General features: G+C 43.1%; 1 protein-coding gene across 2 annotated transcripts in view; it reads right to left on the bottom strand.

The window, feature by feature from the left end:
• Window positions 1-17562, bottom strand: part of LOC126532289 (uncharacterized) — a 42115-nt gene continuing 24553 nt past the window's right edge. Inside the window, exons 6-7 of one of the 2 annotated variants that reach the window (XM_050179972.3) lie at window positions 16898-16963; window positions 1-12308 (exon numbers count right to left, since the gene is read on the bottom strand). In XM_050179972.3, coding sequence (XP_050035929.1) covers window positions 12028-12308; window positions 16898-16963 — 347 coding nt within the window. In that variant the 3' untranslated portion in view covers window positions 1-12027. Of the gene's footprint in view, window positions 12309-16897; window positions 16967-17562 lie in introns of both variants that reach the window. The other variant, XM_050179971.3, reaches the window with a different exon arrangement.

Below are 17562 nucleotides of genomic sequence, written 5' to 3' on the forward strand. Positions count from 1 at the left end.
ACAAGGAAATCATACTTTATGAACGATCTTTTCTGTTTAAAACAAAATGTGCTTATACATACAAATGCACCTGCAAGCAACACTTTTGAAAATGAATAAATAACTGAGCACATGAGAGAGACAGAGGTACAGCCAAGGGTAAACTTCTAGTATTGGAAAAATTGAAGAAAATTTTTATATCCCGCAAGATAACCATGCTGAGAAAAAGAAACAGGTTACCAGAAGGTTGGAAACACCCAATAGAATGAAGTACTGGCTACAGTGCTGCAAGGAGTTTGCTACAGTTATAAGGTGACCTGCATTTTTCGCTTAAAAACCTTTAAAAGGATTTTGAAACTACCGCTGCTTTGTTCTTGCTCAAATTTCACAGCAAGGCTGTATGCTATGGTCCAAATTGTTCATTACAGCATTTGGCACTGTCCTTGCTGGTTGGTCAAAACAGAAAAGGGTGCATTTGCCTTTGCCTCTTGGTGTTCACATTGAACCTCCACCCCCCAGCGATTAAAGGAAGAAATATAATCTTGAAGGCCGTGCTTTGTGGCATTGCAGATGCCAGAAGGGGCCAGGTAACATCATAGCCACCACAGACATTGCTCGCTATTGGGGGTGCAGATGAAGGCAATGTCAATTTTTGTTGTTGACCAACCAGGCGAGTACCAGCACCAAGTGTTATATTGAATGATTAGGGCCATAATATGCGATCTTACTGTCAAATTTGAGCAAAAGCAATGCAGTGGTAAGAGCAAAACCTTTTCTTGTAAGATTATCAGGGAAAAATGAAGGTCAGTGTACTGCAGTTCATCCAGATTAATCACAAACACATTAACCAGTAATGCGTTATTGTGCTTATATGTGTTGAGCTGCCATTAGTGGTACCCAGACAAAATGTCTACATACAAACAATAAATTAAAAAAAATGTGTGCACCCGGCCACCAGCAAAACAGGCTTACTGATACATCCTTCGGGTGCCTAAATGACAAAGAGTGAGAACATTTGTGAGCGCTTATCACTTAAGCTCGCCAAGCTAGCAAAACAAGAGGAACCTGGCAACTGTCACACAGCTTGTATGTTTCCAACGTGGAACAGGGCACAGCTGACTAGCTGCAGTCTATTCTTAGGAAAAATAGCAAAAAAAAAGAAGTCCTTTCTCAGTGAACTTGTAAAAGCCTAGTGAACTGCCAAGTGACTAATTTCTTTTTCATCACCTGCCGCAAGCATTGAACAAAGTCATAATTGGGCAGCTGAAGGCGGGAAGCTAGCCCGAGACCAGGCACTGATTTTCTTCAACATGACCCTTCAAGTGCCTAGCCTCAGCTGTGCTCATCATAGCGGATTGTATGTACACACATTACCAAACATGAATCTTACTTATTCAGACTGCAGTTCCCTTATTTTTTCCTACCAGAAACCAAGTACACTTGTCAAGCTAGCTTGGGTCACCTTGCCTATCAGATAGTGAAAAAAAATTTACAGCCACCTAACAAATAATGAGGCCTACCAGCACTGCTTTGAAATGGCAGTAATTGACTAAATTTCTCTTTTCCTCCCCAAAATGACTTCACCTGCACCTTAAAAGAAATCAATGCAAAAGTGTGCAGCATGCACATGCATGGTCTCATGAAATAACCAGAGAATAAATTGTGCAAGAATACCTGGGTATGGTGCAAGGACTGCCAAGTAATTTGAGCAGATACATGCTCCAACATCTACCACATAAAGTAGAACCAAGGAATCTCTAGACACTTAAGCATTTTATCACCTACACATGTTACTAATGTGTCCTATCAGTCAAGCACATTAACAGAAGGCCTGCTGTCTTTCTCCAACAACAATCCTCTTTAAAGTTCTCGCGTGAGCATAAGAGACAAAGTGTCCATGCAATATATTAAAGAACTTCGAAGGATGGGGTTAGCCAGGAGCAACGGTAGTAGCGTTTCTTTATATCAAGTTTCAATGCAAACAAAATGATTTACAAATGTTGCCCTGAAGTGGCACTAACAAAAGAATCAAGCTCCTCGACTTCCCTCATTCTTCTCGCTCCTGCCTACAACAAATGCTTGGTCATGCATTCATTTAATATGTTAAGGAATGTATATAAAGGACTTCAAAAGGATCAACAACAACAAAAAAGTCTATCTGCAAATGAGCGTAGTCTGCTATTACACCTGTGCAAGGTCAAAGTTTCATGACTTATTGTACCAGGATATTAGACTCATTGACGGTAACGAATACTTCAGTAGTTCAACACACGGTTTAGCAACTATAGGCCACTATTTAAAACATTTTAAATGTTGGACTACAGTACATACATTCTTACACAGTGAAATTCAAATGTTGAACAAGTTCAAGCCAAGTGCTAGCTAATGGTAGATTCGACTGGTTCCCACAATGCTTCGACTTGGTGGCCGCATTCCCAAGTTTGAAAGTGACAGTGTCTCTGATGGCTCTGAATGAACCAGGTGAATGTGTTCTGAGCGCTTGAAAGCAACCAGCCAAATATACCATAAGTCATCACATTGGTGACTTTACGGTAGATTCACTCATACTTTTTCTTCAGAGGGCATAAAACATTGCTGCACCCACTGTCACAGGTTTCAAACAGATGCACGCTGGGTAATATGCTTGTTGCATTATTTTGGTCACTAACAAAACAAATAAAATAAATGCAGCACACAGAGTGTATCATGTCGATGTACAAGTAAGCGTGAGTCACAAAAATAAAGAAACAAACAACTAGCTCACTTTCTTGCACTGTTGAGCTTGTTGCAGCCTCCAATAGAGAGAGAAGTACAAAAAAAAAAGCACAGGAGCCCATAGAAGCAGAACCCTTCAAGATTTGTTAAAAAAATTTTTGAGGGCCCGTGAAACCATTGCTAATGACCTAATGTGTCCATCATTCATCTATATGACTTATAAACCAGACAGAGTGATGTGCATTACTAAATAGTCAGATCATGTACACACAATGCCTATTCTGGTGTTGCTTAAACGCTCAGTGATGACATCAGGACGCACAAATGACCTAGTAGATGGATATCGATAAAAATCTGAGGACACCTAAGCACTTCTTACAAGCTGTGAGTGCAAAAGCATTGATGTCCTACTGAACGCCGCTGAACAGTCCTTCCAGTTACGAACTCCTCGTGGGCAAACGAGGGCGCTGAGACGCTTGGCGGGTTTTGAGTTGACCTTACCGAGGCGCAGTTAGAATGCAGGTGAGAGCTTGCATGGACAAGGAACACGCAGATAACACAGGCTTCCGAGAGGGAGGGCGACGTGGTGTTGGGGTGATGCCCTCCCTCCCCTCACGCAATACCACGGCAGCAGGTGTTCCCTTTCGCCCGCTCTGCTCCGTCGAGGCCCGAGCCAGCAAATCTGAGCCAGCCTGACGAGCACACGAGGCGCACTAGTGATGTTGTAGCCAATGGAAAATTTTGTTGCTACACACGCCGGCGGCTTCTTCGCGCAATTGGCCATTTGACGATTTTGCATCAAAACAAAGTAAAATCCATACTCAGTCAGCTGCAGCATGCATCATGTTACAATGACTACAGCAACCCTTTCCCATAACCTGGATGCTCCATTCGTCCTACTACTACCTTACTGGTATTTGAACACTCCCTGCACCTTTTGGATGAGAACCATTGCTCTAGGCATTGTGAATGCCATATCTACTTATGCCGCAAAGGATGACGTCGAAGGTAACATAGCAGAAAAACCTTGGACTCGGAGTCTCTTAATCTATGAATAAGCTATGTACATTTTCTCTCTCCATGCCCACTGTCAACACTCTTCACTCCCCACCTTCAACCCACATGCCCAAATGCACTGTTTAGCTTTCATTCATGTGGTTAATTGCTTACCAGAACAGTGTTTTAGCAATGTTAAGCTCATTAACCTCATTTCTTTAGCAATTTTGCATAAAACTTCAAATCAAAGCAGTCTGAAAGTTCCCTGGCACAATATCACATACACACACACCATGCAAGAGAGCCAACCAGTAAAATTAAGAGGATGATAATGGGGCGTAATGGGATGACACTGCTTTTATTTTTAGGTATGGTAGATGTTAGACAACAAAGCTTTTTGCAGTGCTGTAAACTGCTTATCATATTAAAGGTTTAGTTAGACCTAGTACTAACCTCTACTTGGAACAGCTTCAAAGGACACAGAGCGCACCTTGATGGCAGTTAATGAAAAAGATTTACATAAAACTTACTCAGTCTAGTTCTGCACATGTAACATAGAGGGCCAATACCAACACATAGCAAATAAATTTCATGGCAGCTAAAATACGCTGCACAGACAACCATGACCCAGCAAGTTTGCTTTTAATGGGTGAGAGATTCCTCAGTTCATTCACAGAATAAGTTGTCCTCAAGATGGTAAAAAAGACTAGATATTTCTTGTCAGATTTGCGCACTGCACGACAATGCGCTTGAATACTGCACTACGATTGCATCGCTTGGCCTGCTTAGTTGGAAGCAAAAACAAAATAAGTCACACCACCCAAGCACATGACAGGTTAAAGAAACATGTATCAGGGTAATGATATGTTATAGCACAGGAATAATGTGGTACATTAGACTTTTGCTAATTCAACTCCAATTAATTCAATTTTTTGGTGAATTTAATCCCAAATGAATAGTGTGGCCAGCACCCATGGGCCAGGACTTGTGCTACTTTGCTCCTGAAATTGGCACTTTCTGGATAATTCAAACTTAAAAGCTTAGCACCTGACCCTCAATCATGGCGCCAATGGCTACAGCATCTGCTCTTGCAGTGCTGGGGGTCAATGGATGGATTGAAGACACAAGTCAAAAATAATAATTTTTGGCCTGCCCATGGCCGATTTTCAAGCAAAAATGGCAGCGCACAATGAATGATAACAGCATTTACCAGATTACAACACACGCCTTTTCTTTTACAAAAACAAAATGTCAAACTTTTTTACAGGGTACAATCTGATACAAAAACTGCGTTTGCAGCAATGTGGATTGCCATTGTGATTTCAAGGTGGTGAAAGAACAAGTCTTCCTGTAGATTGGCGGTGACGACATGCCACTTTCATAATGAAAGCTCAGTCAAAAGAAATGTTATTTCACATGCTAAGTTGGTGCCAAAGGAGTTGCGTTACACACTTTTTGTGTGTCGGAGTCTTGCATCACATGATAAACTGTTAAAGCAGTTAGTACAGATGTGGGCCTCTACCCAATTAGTGTTGCTAATTTACCAATTTTGCCACTAAACAGAGAGACTTCTTGGTTTGTTTAGAAAAAACTTTTTCTAGTTAGCAATCAGCTATCTCTTTAGCGATGTGACAGAAAGGCCGCCGACATTTCAGCAACCTTTTAACTGCCTGAGGATGATGATAATGCACATTTAAGTAAAAATCAATTTCCATTATGTGAAGATAAACTCCGCATTTTTCTGAATGGTAAAATCAGAGGCATACTACATATTTGTTTTTATAAAATCAGGTGTGTGTTGGACTATACTTAGGGGCATGCTGGTATTGTGTAAATACTGCCACATAAAGCCGCATATGTTCAGGGTTATTTTTTTTCTCTGTTCTTTCTTTTAATTTGACCCACTGGATAATTTGATAAGTTCTGTCTGTCTCACCAAGATCCAATTAATGGAAGTTGACTGTACTATTAACATACGTTTGCGATCTTTTTAAGAAACAAATCGTAGTAGCATCTAAAATTGCAAGTGGCACACATCGTAAAATTAAGAGCCCTTCACATGTTAGTTTGCACCTTTGAAAAGATACATTCAAACTACTGTAACTGCAGGAATGAAAGAACTGCACTTGTCCCACGTTACAACACTAGTGTCTCGCACACTCACGGACATCTTGTCGGTGATACCTTGTTCATTGGCATTCTCCTACCTACAATTCATTTTCAAGACTTCTATACCACACACTTTTTCACCAAAGATTTGCTACAAGAGTTATGTTTATATTATGACAACAGCCTGTTCTGCAACCACACACATTCAATCTTTTACTGCCTTTGAATTTGTTACACCGTTCATTAAGGAGGCAGCATTCAAACAACTCTGGCTTTAACAAAGCTGCCAAAACATTACAGAGACATACATATCGACAGTTGCTCATGCATTTACACACTCGCCACACTTCAACATTAACAGAAAGCTTTAGCTCGAGAGCTCCTATCTAAATACATGGGAAAAAAAGAAATCATTTTGCTCTGCAATGACTACACTAAATTTGATGGAGTTTGTTGCATTTAAAAGAAAAAACTTAAACCTACCTGCTGTAGGAATAACATTTCTTATTTAGGCCATCAATTTTCTTTACAAACATTTTTGAAAATCACAAAATTGAAAAACAAAACACACATGACTGAAGTATATACAAAGGTTACAACTCTATAACCCTGCAATAAACAATGATATTGCAATTCTGTAAACTGCCCCTGCGACATCTAAAGCATACAAATTTGATGTACTATAAACAGCTCTGAAGTATACCACTAGTCTGCGAGCAGGACTTTTTCAAAACTTCTATAAAGATTGTATCAATTTCACATAAGTTGTAAACTCATATATCAAATTTGTCTGCTTCAGATGCTCCAACAGATGTAGTTTACAGAACTGCGATATCTGTTTTTGATGCATAATTACAGATTTGTGAACTCCGGACTTCAATAATTTTGGAACTTGCTGACTTTCAGCAATATTTGTAAAAAAATTAAGGCCCAAAAATAAAATTCTGCTTCATACAGCCACTAAAATTCAGCTTACTCCCTTAGATGTAATGAATTTCACTCAAATTGGTCCAGCAGTACTCTGATGAAAGCATTTCTGTGTTTTACATGTACTTGAATATGGAAGTTGGCGTTGGCATCGAGCTAAAGCATCTTCTTAATTACATCCGCATGTTAATGCAAAAAAAAAAGATGCTAGACCACCAAAAGCTGGTTGTGGTAACACTGTCTAATTACGCTGCTGCATTTCCGCTCCAATGTTCTGCTGCGTCTCAGTGTTCAACTCGTACCCTCGTGTTGCACAAAACTTGCTACAGTAGGCATTCAGCAAACCAACATCCTAAAATCTTTAAGACAGGGATGCAAGCACTCTAGTTTGTGTTTGAGTGAAACCCGACATAATCTGTACCTGGAACTAGCTCTAAGCATGAAATGCTTCTTTATTGTATAGTCATCTTCACGCTACTTGTTCCACGCCATCTCTACATACACCATCTTGCCATTTTTTCTTTTCACTATCACTAAAATCCAGTCACTGTATCGACTTCACTGTGAACCACCAAATTTAATACCTTCCTATAACGTCTGCTGCCCTGTGAACTGGCAGAACTGAAAGTGCAGTAAACCTCACAATAGTGAACTTGTTGAGATCGACAAAGAATCTTCACTATAATGGTACCCAACCACAACCACGACGTTGCTTAATTCATGCTGTAGAGTACAGCTGAGGATTCCCAGTCAACACAATTCTTTAGATTATTGAATGTATTGTTTCTTAAAGGGATACAGACACATATTTTCGAATTTGTAGAAACTACCACAAGGTTATCACATGTAAAAGACAATACAGTAAAACCTCGCTAATATGTAGCCGCTTAATAAGTAATTCCTGTTTAAATATAGTGGCGATGAATCCCCCGCCCTGTCACCATTGAACCTAATTTATTGGCTGACCGCATAAGCCATAGTCACTTAACCCATGCCAAACGGTTAGTGCATAGTATTTACTTCATTTTTCGGCACATACAAGCGTGGGATCAGCAAAATATTGTGCGCGCAGACCATAAATAGTGAAATTGCAGTGCACGGACCTTTCCTGGACTGCATTTGCCACCGACAGTGACATCAAAACATGGTAGCCATGACATGTTTCCTGCTCCCATAGCTCTTAGGACTTCCGTGTTGTCATCATGGATGATGATGAAGATGATGGCCCTTCCGTATCCAACACAGCTAGTGTGTTAAGCATCATGAGGGTGTACGCAGAGAAGTGGGGCCTGTTGGAGAAACTGGCTTGTGGCCTTGCCGACTTTGAGGATGCCATTGTCGCTGCAAGGCTGCCACGGTGGCAAGTGAATCTAAAGTTTGCTGTCTGCTCGCAAACAAAGCTTGCCTGCATCTGTTTCTAAGTGAGAACTAACACATATTGTAACACAATGGATGCAGCACCATGTGATCAAACATGGCAGCGCCTGTGGGATCACCATGAAAAGGGTCAATAGCTGCTCATGTGTCACTGTCAGTTAACTAGTACATTTCCCAGTGCATACCTGATCCATGTTCCCCGCCAACTACGTATTAATGAGGTTTTACTGTACTTAGCATGCATAAAGGTTGGGAAGCACTTATAAGATGTTTTAACTTGATCCTAATGATGGTGTCGAAACATCAGGCCTGGCACCATCAATATTATCGTGACATCTTGACACAGTGCAAAATTTCCTGACGTAGTGTGGCAATAGAACTTGGGATGATAAACTTGCTCATAAAAAAATATACATCAGCACTTCGCCGGTTTCTTCTGCCTGAGCTTGTCAGTGGAAGTTGCAGCAATTGCGGGAAAGTTATGAGCCAATGTGTCATGATGTCATGACGTATCTGCCTGCTAAGTGTTGAAGCCAAAGCCGATTCACAAAAACAAGTGTTCTGTATTAATCCCTTCTGTGCCATGGGTGAGCTGGGTTCATTCACATGCTTCTGGTAATAATGACAAAGAACGAGCTCAGCTCACCGGCGGTACTTTTAATTTCCTAGCAATGCCATGAACAAGCTGGTCTCATCGCAGTGCTTATGGTAGATGGCAGCACACCACCCGTGGGCAGCGCAAGTACAAGCAAGTTTATTCTGGCAGAGGAAGTGAAACAAGTTGGCAACTGGGGTTTTAAAAATAATTTGGCCATGTTTGCTTGATGATTCCCAGCACGTTAGACACAAACAAAATAGACACACAGCGCTGGGAAAACAGATTATCAGCACCAACTAGTCCCTACGCCCAGCCACTTTTGTTTAAAATTCGAGATAATTCGATAAATTCGAGATAACAGCATGGCATGGAAGAGGCTAAAGTAAATTATTTGGGGTTCTCTGATGCTTGCCAGTGCTTTTTCTAGGCTTTAGAGGGCTCGAATCTTCATTTATAGCAAGAAAATTAAAAATTATGAGTTGAAAATGTGAAACGCCAGTACTCCTTTAATTATATATCCATTTTATTATTACTGTATTCACTAAATTACAAAACAAAAACACATGATAGCCTATAGCAAGAAAGTTGAAGTAAGGGCTGGCTTTAGCTGCATATGCAGGTGCACGTCATTAGGCCCTAGTATACAGCTACAGCTGGTTTAAAAAAGTTTCTGGAGCAAGGAATCCATCAAGAAGCCGGAAATTTAGTGGTCGTCTCATGGTCCTAGTAGGAGGTATTTAATGTATGTTGATTTGAGAGAGGATGCATTGGCTGCATCAAAACTTCATTCTTGTCTTAGATTCAGTGCTCTGAAAATTGTTGTCGTTTGGGTTACATCCTGTCAACCGCGTTTGTGATTTCTGTGAAGCCATGGGCTTCTTCATTTCATTGTACAAATAGAACTGAGACATTGACATTTAAACATTATATTACAGCTTATAGACATGGTGAACTGTGTAAGCTCGAAAATCACTGGAAGAAATTGTAAACGAGCAGGAGTGACTTTTGGTAACAGGAAATGCATGCTTGCATTTTAGATTGCACTTTTTCTAAATGAAGACCAAGTTTAGGTACTCCCTTACTTCAAACTGCTGAACATAGGCTGCTTTAGCATTCCTAAGGTATCCAGAGCTGGCAGCTCACAGTTCCTAAAATTAGAGATTCAGCCATCACACTGCATGACAACCGAGTGTTCATCACAACTCCAAGAGTCGTGATGAACACTTGGGAAAGTATTGACACAGGCTGACTGCTAAGGCTTTAGTTTGAAGACTTCGTTGCCAAGGCACGTAGCGTGAGGCAAGGGACGAGATGATGACAGATAAACACGAGCACTTCACACTCTACGCTAGGGCAACAAAATGGATTACTAAACAGGCCAATCTGCCACTCTTCATAGACAGCTCCTACCACTGACAGACAAAAATTTTATACTTTATGAATTTATCAATGTTCAATCTTAGACTTGGATACCTTGGACTTTATTTTTTTCCCCTCACTGACCTTCATAGTGCTTTGCACCATATAAAGTGTGCCTCATTAGGTCACTCCCGTAAGATGCAAAATAAACACCACTATCACTTTATTGCAGCTGGGCAGACTGTGTAATGTGTAGGACAGAACCGGTGGTAAATTAGAGTTACAGCATAGGTGCCAGGAGAAAGGAAGCGTAGTCGAAGACGGCACAGAATTAGGTGGTGTGATGAAGTGAGAAATCTTGCGGGCATAAGATTTGACTGAATTCTAGGGTTTTACATGCCAAAACCCCGATTTGATTATGAGACACGCTGCAGTAGGAGACCTCGTGTTAATTTTAGCCACCTGGGGTTCTTTAACGTGCATGCAATGCATGGTACATGGGTGTTCTTGCATTTCGCCCCTATCCAATGGAGGGAGTGGTGGCTGCCGTGGCGAGAATTTAATTCTGCAACCAGTGGCATAGCCAGGGGGGGGGGAGCACAATAGGCAGCCAGGCACTGCCCCCCCCTATATTTCTGTGTTAGTATGCGGCTTGCCAAGCATCGTCGCTCACCCCCTTACTCTTTTAAGAGGAGAGTAGGAGCACAGTGAATGAGTGAAAAAAAAAAAAAAAAAAACGTAGTGATGTCAGAGTGGTGATATAAACATGAAACTGCGAAAATAGCTTTCGCTTATGGCATGACAGTGGGTTCTTTGTTTGTGCATCTGTTTTCTTCATTGCTCAGTGTCCACCAATAAGCTAGTAAGAAACAGTGCTTTAGAAAGAAAGAAAGCAGCGATTGGAAAGATGAAAGTCCGATTTGCTAACCTACAATGAAGTTAAGACAAAGATAGTAAGAGGGAGAGAGAATGAGTGACCACTGTGAACACACAAGATGATGCACAAAAGGACGCTAAAATATCAGTCAGACCAGTGTACTTAAAAAAACTGTGCTAGTGTGTGAACAGCTTTTCCTGCCAGCGATGGATGTGTGTATAGCCCCAAGTATTTCAGACTCAGAAAATGGTCTGGTGTCCAGTCGGTTTAAAGTTGTTCATTCAGCCGGTTCACCCAGCCGGTTTAAAGTTCATTCTCATTTTCCTGGTCTCTTCCACCAGCGACATTAATGTGAAGGGCTGCAAAGGCAGCATCACAGCTTTGTTTTCAAGGTGATAAGTGAAACTGATTTACTGTGGCACAAATGTTTACAGAAATCTGGTAAGGCAATTTAAGAGTCTAACCACAATTTCTTTTTTTCATGCTTACTTCGCTGTAGTCTACCAACTTAACTGCACTCAACATTCCTGCTTCTGAAGCCACCATTCACACAACTTGATCAGGAAGCATTTCATGTTTAGAACTAGTATTTTAGTGTTTCAAGTTGCAAGCATGACAGATGAATTTGACACCTAGAGGCAAAGTCGATTATTGTTGCACAGTAAGCTAGCTTAGTGATTTAGGAACTGATATTGAGCTTCACACACTCCAAATAAAAGAACATCTCCTCTGCCCAGTTACAAGCTCGTACTCCAGTTGCTTACTAGTGTGGCTATGAAAATCCTTCCCTGCAGTCAATTTTGCGCACCGCCGAATGGCATTTTCTTTTGGGCATTCTGAGGAGAAAATTTTATTATAAGTTGCATGTAGGCATTCCATCAAAAGCACTAACTCAACCAAATGTGGGCAGCAATAACTCATACCAGTCTCTCAATGCGGCCTGAAAAATTGCTCTGGTTCACACTAACCAAAAGCATACTTAAAGAAAACTCAGCCACTCCCACAAACTTTTCACATGCTAATGCAAGCTCCTTCCCACGTGGTGCAAGCAAACACAGTCTTTTCCTTGCAGCCACTTCTGTCACAAGCACTAAGCCGAAGACAGAGTCGGTCCAACAGGCTCATAGCACACTACCGACTGTCGTATAGCTGTAGATGTCGTGTTGTGGGCTTTGCGGAGGTGTCTGGAGGCTGCGCCTGTACTCGCAAAGGCCCGCGGGCAGACAGGGCACGAAAATGGCCGCAGCACGATGTGCGCTCGCTCATGGCCCGCCAGGCCTGCACGGGACTTGAAGCTGGCTCCACACGTCTTGCAAACCTGTGGCGTCGGTGCCGCTGGCTTCTCGGTTCCACCCATGTCGTCAGTGCAACCTGGCAAAAAATAGCTTCGCATCTATCATTTACATTTACTCGACATGAAAAGTGTTATCGCTGCATGACACTGCAAATGCGTACTTTTCATGTCAGCCTAAAGTGAGCACCTGAGTTGAACATCATCCTACTACCACTTCCACTTTTTTTTGTCACTGCAACGCTATGTGTTGCTCACAAAGGCCTGCCTGCCAAACTAATATTTGTGCCATTTTCATTTTCACCCAGTGGGAATACTTGATTTTCTCACGTCCTCTCATGTTCGTGTTCCTAGCATGACTCTCCCATCTCTTGAAGTTCAGGTTTCCCAAATGACATGCGATGGTTATTATCGGTGTTGTAGTTACACAGCTAGTTTTCCCAATGCTAGTGCAACCCAAAGGCATGGAAAACTCGGGTGCAAGAGGAACTTGCTTCCACATCTTTCGCTGCAGGATGTAGGTGCTCCAGTTCAGCAGAGTGCAACACCGATATGGGCGAACACTGTCACTCGGATACGTATCCGTTCGCTGAAATGCACCCGCGAATGACATAGGCATTGTTGTTGAAAATGGGTGAAAATTTGGTCAGTAACAATGCCTGACAAGTCCAATTTTCTCGATTACTCAGCAGTCTATGGGGACAAAATTCCTTGTATTTCAACTAGCTGACATTGTTGTATAGCAGCAGCAATACTGTCGAACCCACGTATAACGATACCGGTTTTAACAATATATCGGTTATAGCAATGAGAAGCTGCTGCACTGGCAACTTTTGTATGTTTTCCCTGGTGAAATAACCCGCTTACTACAATGTCCCGATGCTGGATTATCGGTTTTAATGATGAAGTTTGGCTGTTGGGTGTCCAAGCCGAAAGGTGGCGAAATGCAAAATTCTTGAAAATAAGAAAAGAAAAAGAGAAATTTGAGCCGCTGCCACTGCTCCAACAGCCGCCGCGAGCTCATTTTCTAGCCATCTCCGTGCGCCTCTCTCCCGTCGCCCTTCCACCCCTCCGAACACGAATGGGCTGTGCACACAGCTCGTCTGCACCCACAGCTCTTTGCCGCCCCACCCTCCGAAACATGAATGGACCGCGCCGACTGCGCTGCTCGCATGTTGCTCGCTGGCTCCTCATTCAGCGTAGTATGGTGCAGTTTTGCAAACTGCTTAATCGCTCGCATTCGTCTTCATTGTTTGCATTGAAATCGTTCCTGGCCACGCGGTTTTTCACCGCCGAAACAGAAGATGGCTGATTCGTTCGCTGATCATCGGCAATGCACGACGTTGCCGGTCGAAAGAAAGCGCACGGCTGTAGATCTGGAAACTAAGTGCTTCTAACCGATGATGCGATCATCGTGATCATGCTTGCATCAGATAGCGACGGCAGCGATGATGTGGTAGGGCAGGCTGCCTGATGGGGCGATCGTCGCGAACGTGCTTGCATCAGATAGCGATGGCAGCGATGATGCGGTAAGGCAGACTGCCTCAACGTTGTCCTCACAGGAGGCCCGGCAGATGATTCTGCCCCTACGGGGCTTCGTTTTTGGGAGGAACCTTCCGCTGCACTACGTGGAGCACCTGGATGCCTTGGAGAAGGATGTTGGCAAGCTTCGCTTAAAGCGTGCAAGGCTGACGGACATAGGGTTTTCTCGTGCAAGCCGGTGAGACGCTTAGGGCGATATCGCCTCAGAGTTTCTTCTGGATTTCTCTAGCTGATAGGCTTGTTGCAATTTTTAAAAGGCCCCTTCTGAGGCTACCAAAGCGGTGCCTCGGTGGTGCTTGCACCTCACTTGCCACTCATGACCCCTCTTTGCAGTTGTTACAGCAGTGCCATTCTTTAACGCCGACAGCTGTGGCTTGCTACACACGATCGCAGCACCCAGGAAGCAGTTAAACGAGTGAACACAATCAGCAGCCGGATGAAGCAAGGTGATGGGGAGGGGCACTGGCCTCTCCACCATTATAGTTTTCTCACAGCAGCTATGCCATCCCCCAATTCTTATTTTTTAATGCAAACCAGTTATAACAATTACCGGCTATAACAATGGAATTTTCGTGGCACCCGAATATTGTTATAAGTGGGTTCGACTGTAGGTGCTCTTTTTTGTATGTTTGCACCAGAATGAGCTGTGTCCTTGGTTGCCAATAGCAGTTCAGACCCCGCAGCTCTTGCTTAACAAACTTTCCATAATTGCTTGAGTGCAGATGTTTATTCATCTGTACTTTTTCTCCACGCATAGGACTAGAGCTGCTGGGCACTTTTTCAAGGCTGATGTGGTTCCCCAAGGCCAAGGATCTTGAACAACTGGTGTCATGACATGAAAAAGGCAAACACTGGCAAGGTAACTAAGGAAACTAGCACTAGAAATCTCTATATTTTGTTTGCACATATTCAGCAGAACCTAGTTCATACATCCGGGGGGGGGCAAGAAGAAAGCGCAATAGAAAAAAAGTTGCACTTCCGCCCGAAAGGTGAAGCACCAATTGCGATAGCAAATTAGTAGATAGTTGTATGAAGTAAGGATAGTAGTTTTATCAGCCGTATAAACTTGTAAATATTAGCATACCAACTAAATTAACAATGATAGAATGTGTAAGCGTGAACGAACGAGGACGTAAAAAGAAACAGACACACAGAGACCACGCTGCCCTTGTGTGTCTGCTTCTTTCTACGTCCCTGTTCAGTCGCGTTTACACATTTTATCATGGATTCAAACCAACTAACTCGCCAACATATTTTAACTAAATTAACAAGCACGGTGTCACGTGCGCACAGGTAAACATGAACACATCTTGCGCAATGAGCACGGAAACTCGCTGTCAAAATGCAGGAGTGAGGAATTGCGGCAGCAGCAAGCGAATTGACCTTTGTTTATCTCTCTCTTCAATGTAAATAAAACATCAAAAGCACAGTGCACACGAAGCTACCAGCATTACGCACACTCTGCAGATCGCTTTGAAGATGAGGCTCGTGCGGGCGCACACTTTGGCCATGTCGCAAATTGCTTTCAAGACACACGAGGACCGGCAATACGTCCCTACGACGTCCGCCAAAGTCGTCTACTATGGTGTTCGCCATTCGTGTGCTTTATGCCGTAGTAGATGCCATCGTTGTCTACACTCTGTACAGAGCAGCGGGTGAGGAGGACATCGAGGAACTCTAGGAGCCATTGGAGAAGAACACCCCCTCCCTCGCCTGACCTCTGTGCCTCGCGCACAACAGGAGGAGCCACACTTCCGGCCCGCGTTCCTCGCTCAAGCATGTGAGATTGAATTGCAATGGCCTGCTCGCCCTTGCACGCTTTCACTCGCACATACAGCATACAGCGCACGGTGACAGTTTTATCGCCCTTGGACTTTATACAGAACCTTAGAGCGACAGTGACAGCAGAAATGCGCCTGAAGTGTCCATAAGAATGCTATCACAATAATAAATGTAATAACAGGGAAAACATTCAATCTGTAGTAATTAAAAACTTCGAGGCTCAACTGTAATTAACATATATGTACAATGCTGACAATATTGTGCGAACTTTTTCAGCACAAGATGCCAACGTGCGCCAAGCTGGTGGCCCGCGATGCGAGTTGTCGTTTTTGCAGCTTTAGCAAGCTTACATTTCTTTTCCCTGAATTTGGCCTGGGTCAGTAGCTTCTTGGCAAGAAGTTTTGACGTGCCCACTTGGCGCAAATTGTTGCAGCACAAAATGACAATGCGCATTGAGCTGGTGGGGCCAGAGTGACCCAAGATGAACATTGCCGTTTCCCTATTCGGTAGTGTTTTAAGACACTGCTGGGAAACCGAAATGAAATCAAGCTGGTAGGCAATGTTGTTATACAATGCTGCCAGAGCGAAACGTGATGCTCACTTCACACCACCTGCAGCAAAGAATGGCAGTGTATTTTGGTTATGGCGTGAAGTACCCTTCCAAAGGTACTATGCCCCATGCCCTGTGAAACAGGTAAGTGAAATTGCTTATTGCAATTGGGCTGGTGGTGACAGCTCTGAATGCAGCGATATTTGCTTGTACTGGAATGACAAACTGCTTGCACACTAGTGCTTTTGCATGAGATGGGCAAGTATTGCAGGGAAGCTGCTGTGGCAGGCGGCTACTGCTGTTGATCGCGTGCATATCATGCCTTTTCTTGTTTAAATGGAACCTAGCAGCCTAATAACGCATCATACGAACACAGTTTGGCGATATACTGAACGTTGGTGCCTTAAGATTGTGTTTTCCAGGAACGTATGAACCGATAAGAAATGAGCGTAATTCTATGGGGTGATTTTTTGTGTTCTCAATCACTAACGTTGGCGTCGGGAAATCGTACTGAACGGGATCATATCAACGAGGTTCTGCTGCAGTCTGTGTGCCCAGGAAGTGAACGACCAGAACAGTTGGTCTCGTCATGTAATTTATAGTCTTTTGCACAGTTCATTCTTTCCACAGAGTGCACTTCAGTACTCTTCAAATATGCATTCAAGCTGATGACTAAAGCAACATATGCATCTTATATCCCAACAGGAAGGCCAGATGGAGTGAGGATGAGGAACGAGAGGAAAAGTAAAGAAGCCTGCCATCGATTCTAACTCCGTCTTGGAATGCAAATCTTACCTAAGATATAGTCTTCACCATCACCATGTTCAGATGTCTGCTGCCCTGCACCTCCACTGTTCTTTGCTGCTGGGAAAAAGAGGTTGAGAGTAAATCAGCATTACCATCCCCATAACTTGTCAACTTTCAAAGCTCACACAGACAGAGCTTTTTATCTGATGGAAATGCATAATGCTAACATTACAAAAAAAAATGCTGTTTTGCCTGCAGAGAAAAGCTACAACAGCTAGCACTTATTAAAAGCAGTAGGAACAGCATCGTGTTTTGCACAGTATTGGTACCACAGAACAATCAAAGTGGTCTGCTGTTAAGATACTTGAGTATCTCACATCCCCTATTGTTCATTTGCCGTGCACAGATATAACATTTCCTGATGTTTATAGTTACGCAGCTGCGACGAGTGATGTGAGTGTTCCGATGCAAGCGCCACCTGACGGCGTGGATGACATGGGCGCAAGAGGAACTTGCTTTTTTTCTGTTCGGCTTCGAGAAAGCAGCATGCGTGGACTGACAGCTAGCTTGATGGAATGTTGAACGAGGCTAAAGCCCGTGGAAAGCTTCCCATTGAGCTTCGGAAATAGGCACCATCATGCATGAATCTGATACCTTGGATGGGCCTTCACTTGCGCCACTGCACCCGCAAATCACATAGGCATCGGTGTCTG

Source organism: Dermacentor andersoni, chromosome 5 (assembly GCF_023375885.2).
Source record: "Dermacentor andersoni chromosome 5, qqDerAnde1_hic_scaffold, whole genome shotgun sequence".
Taxonomy (NCBI): domain Eukaryota; kingdom Metazoa; phylum Arthropoda; class Arachnida; order Ixodida; family Ixodidae; genus Dermacentor; species Dermacentor andersoni.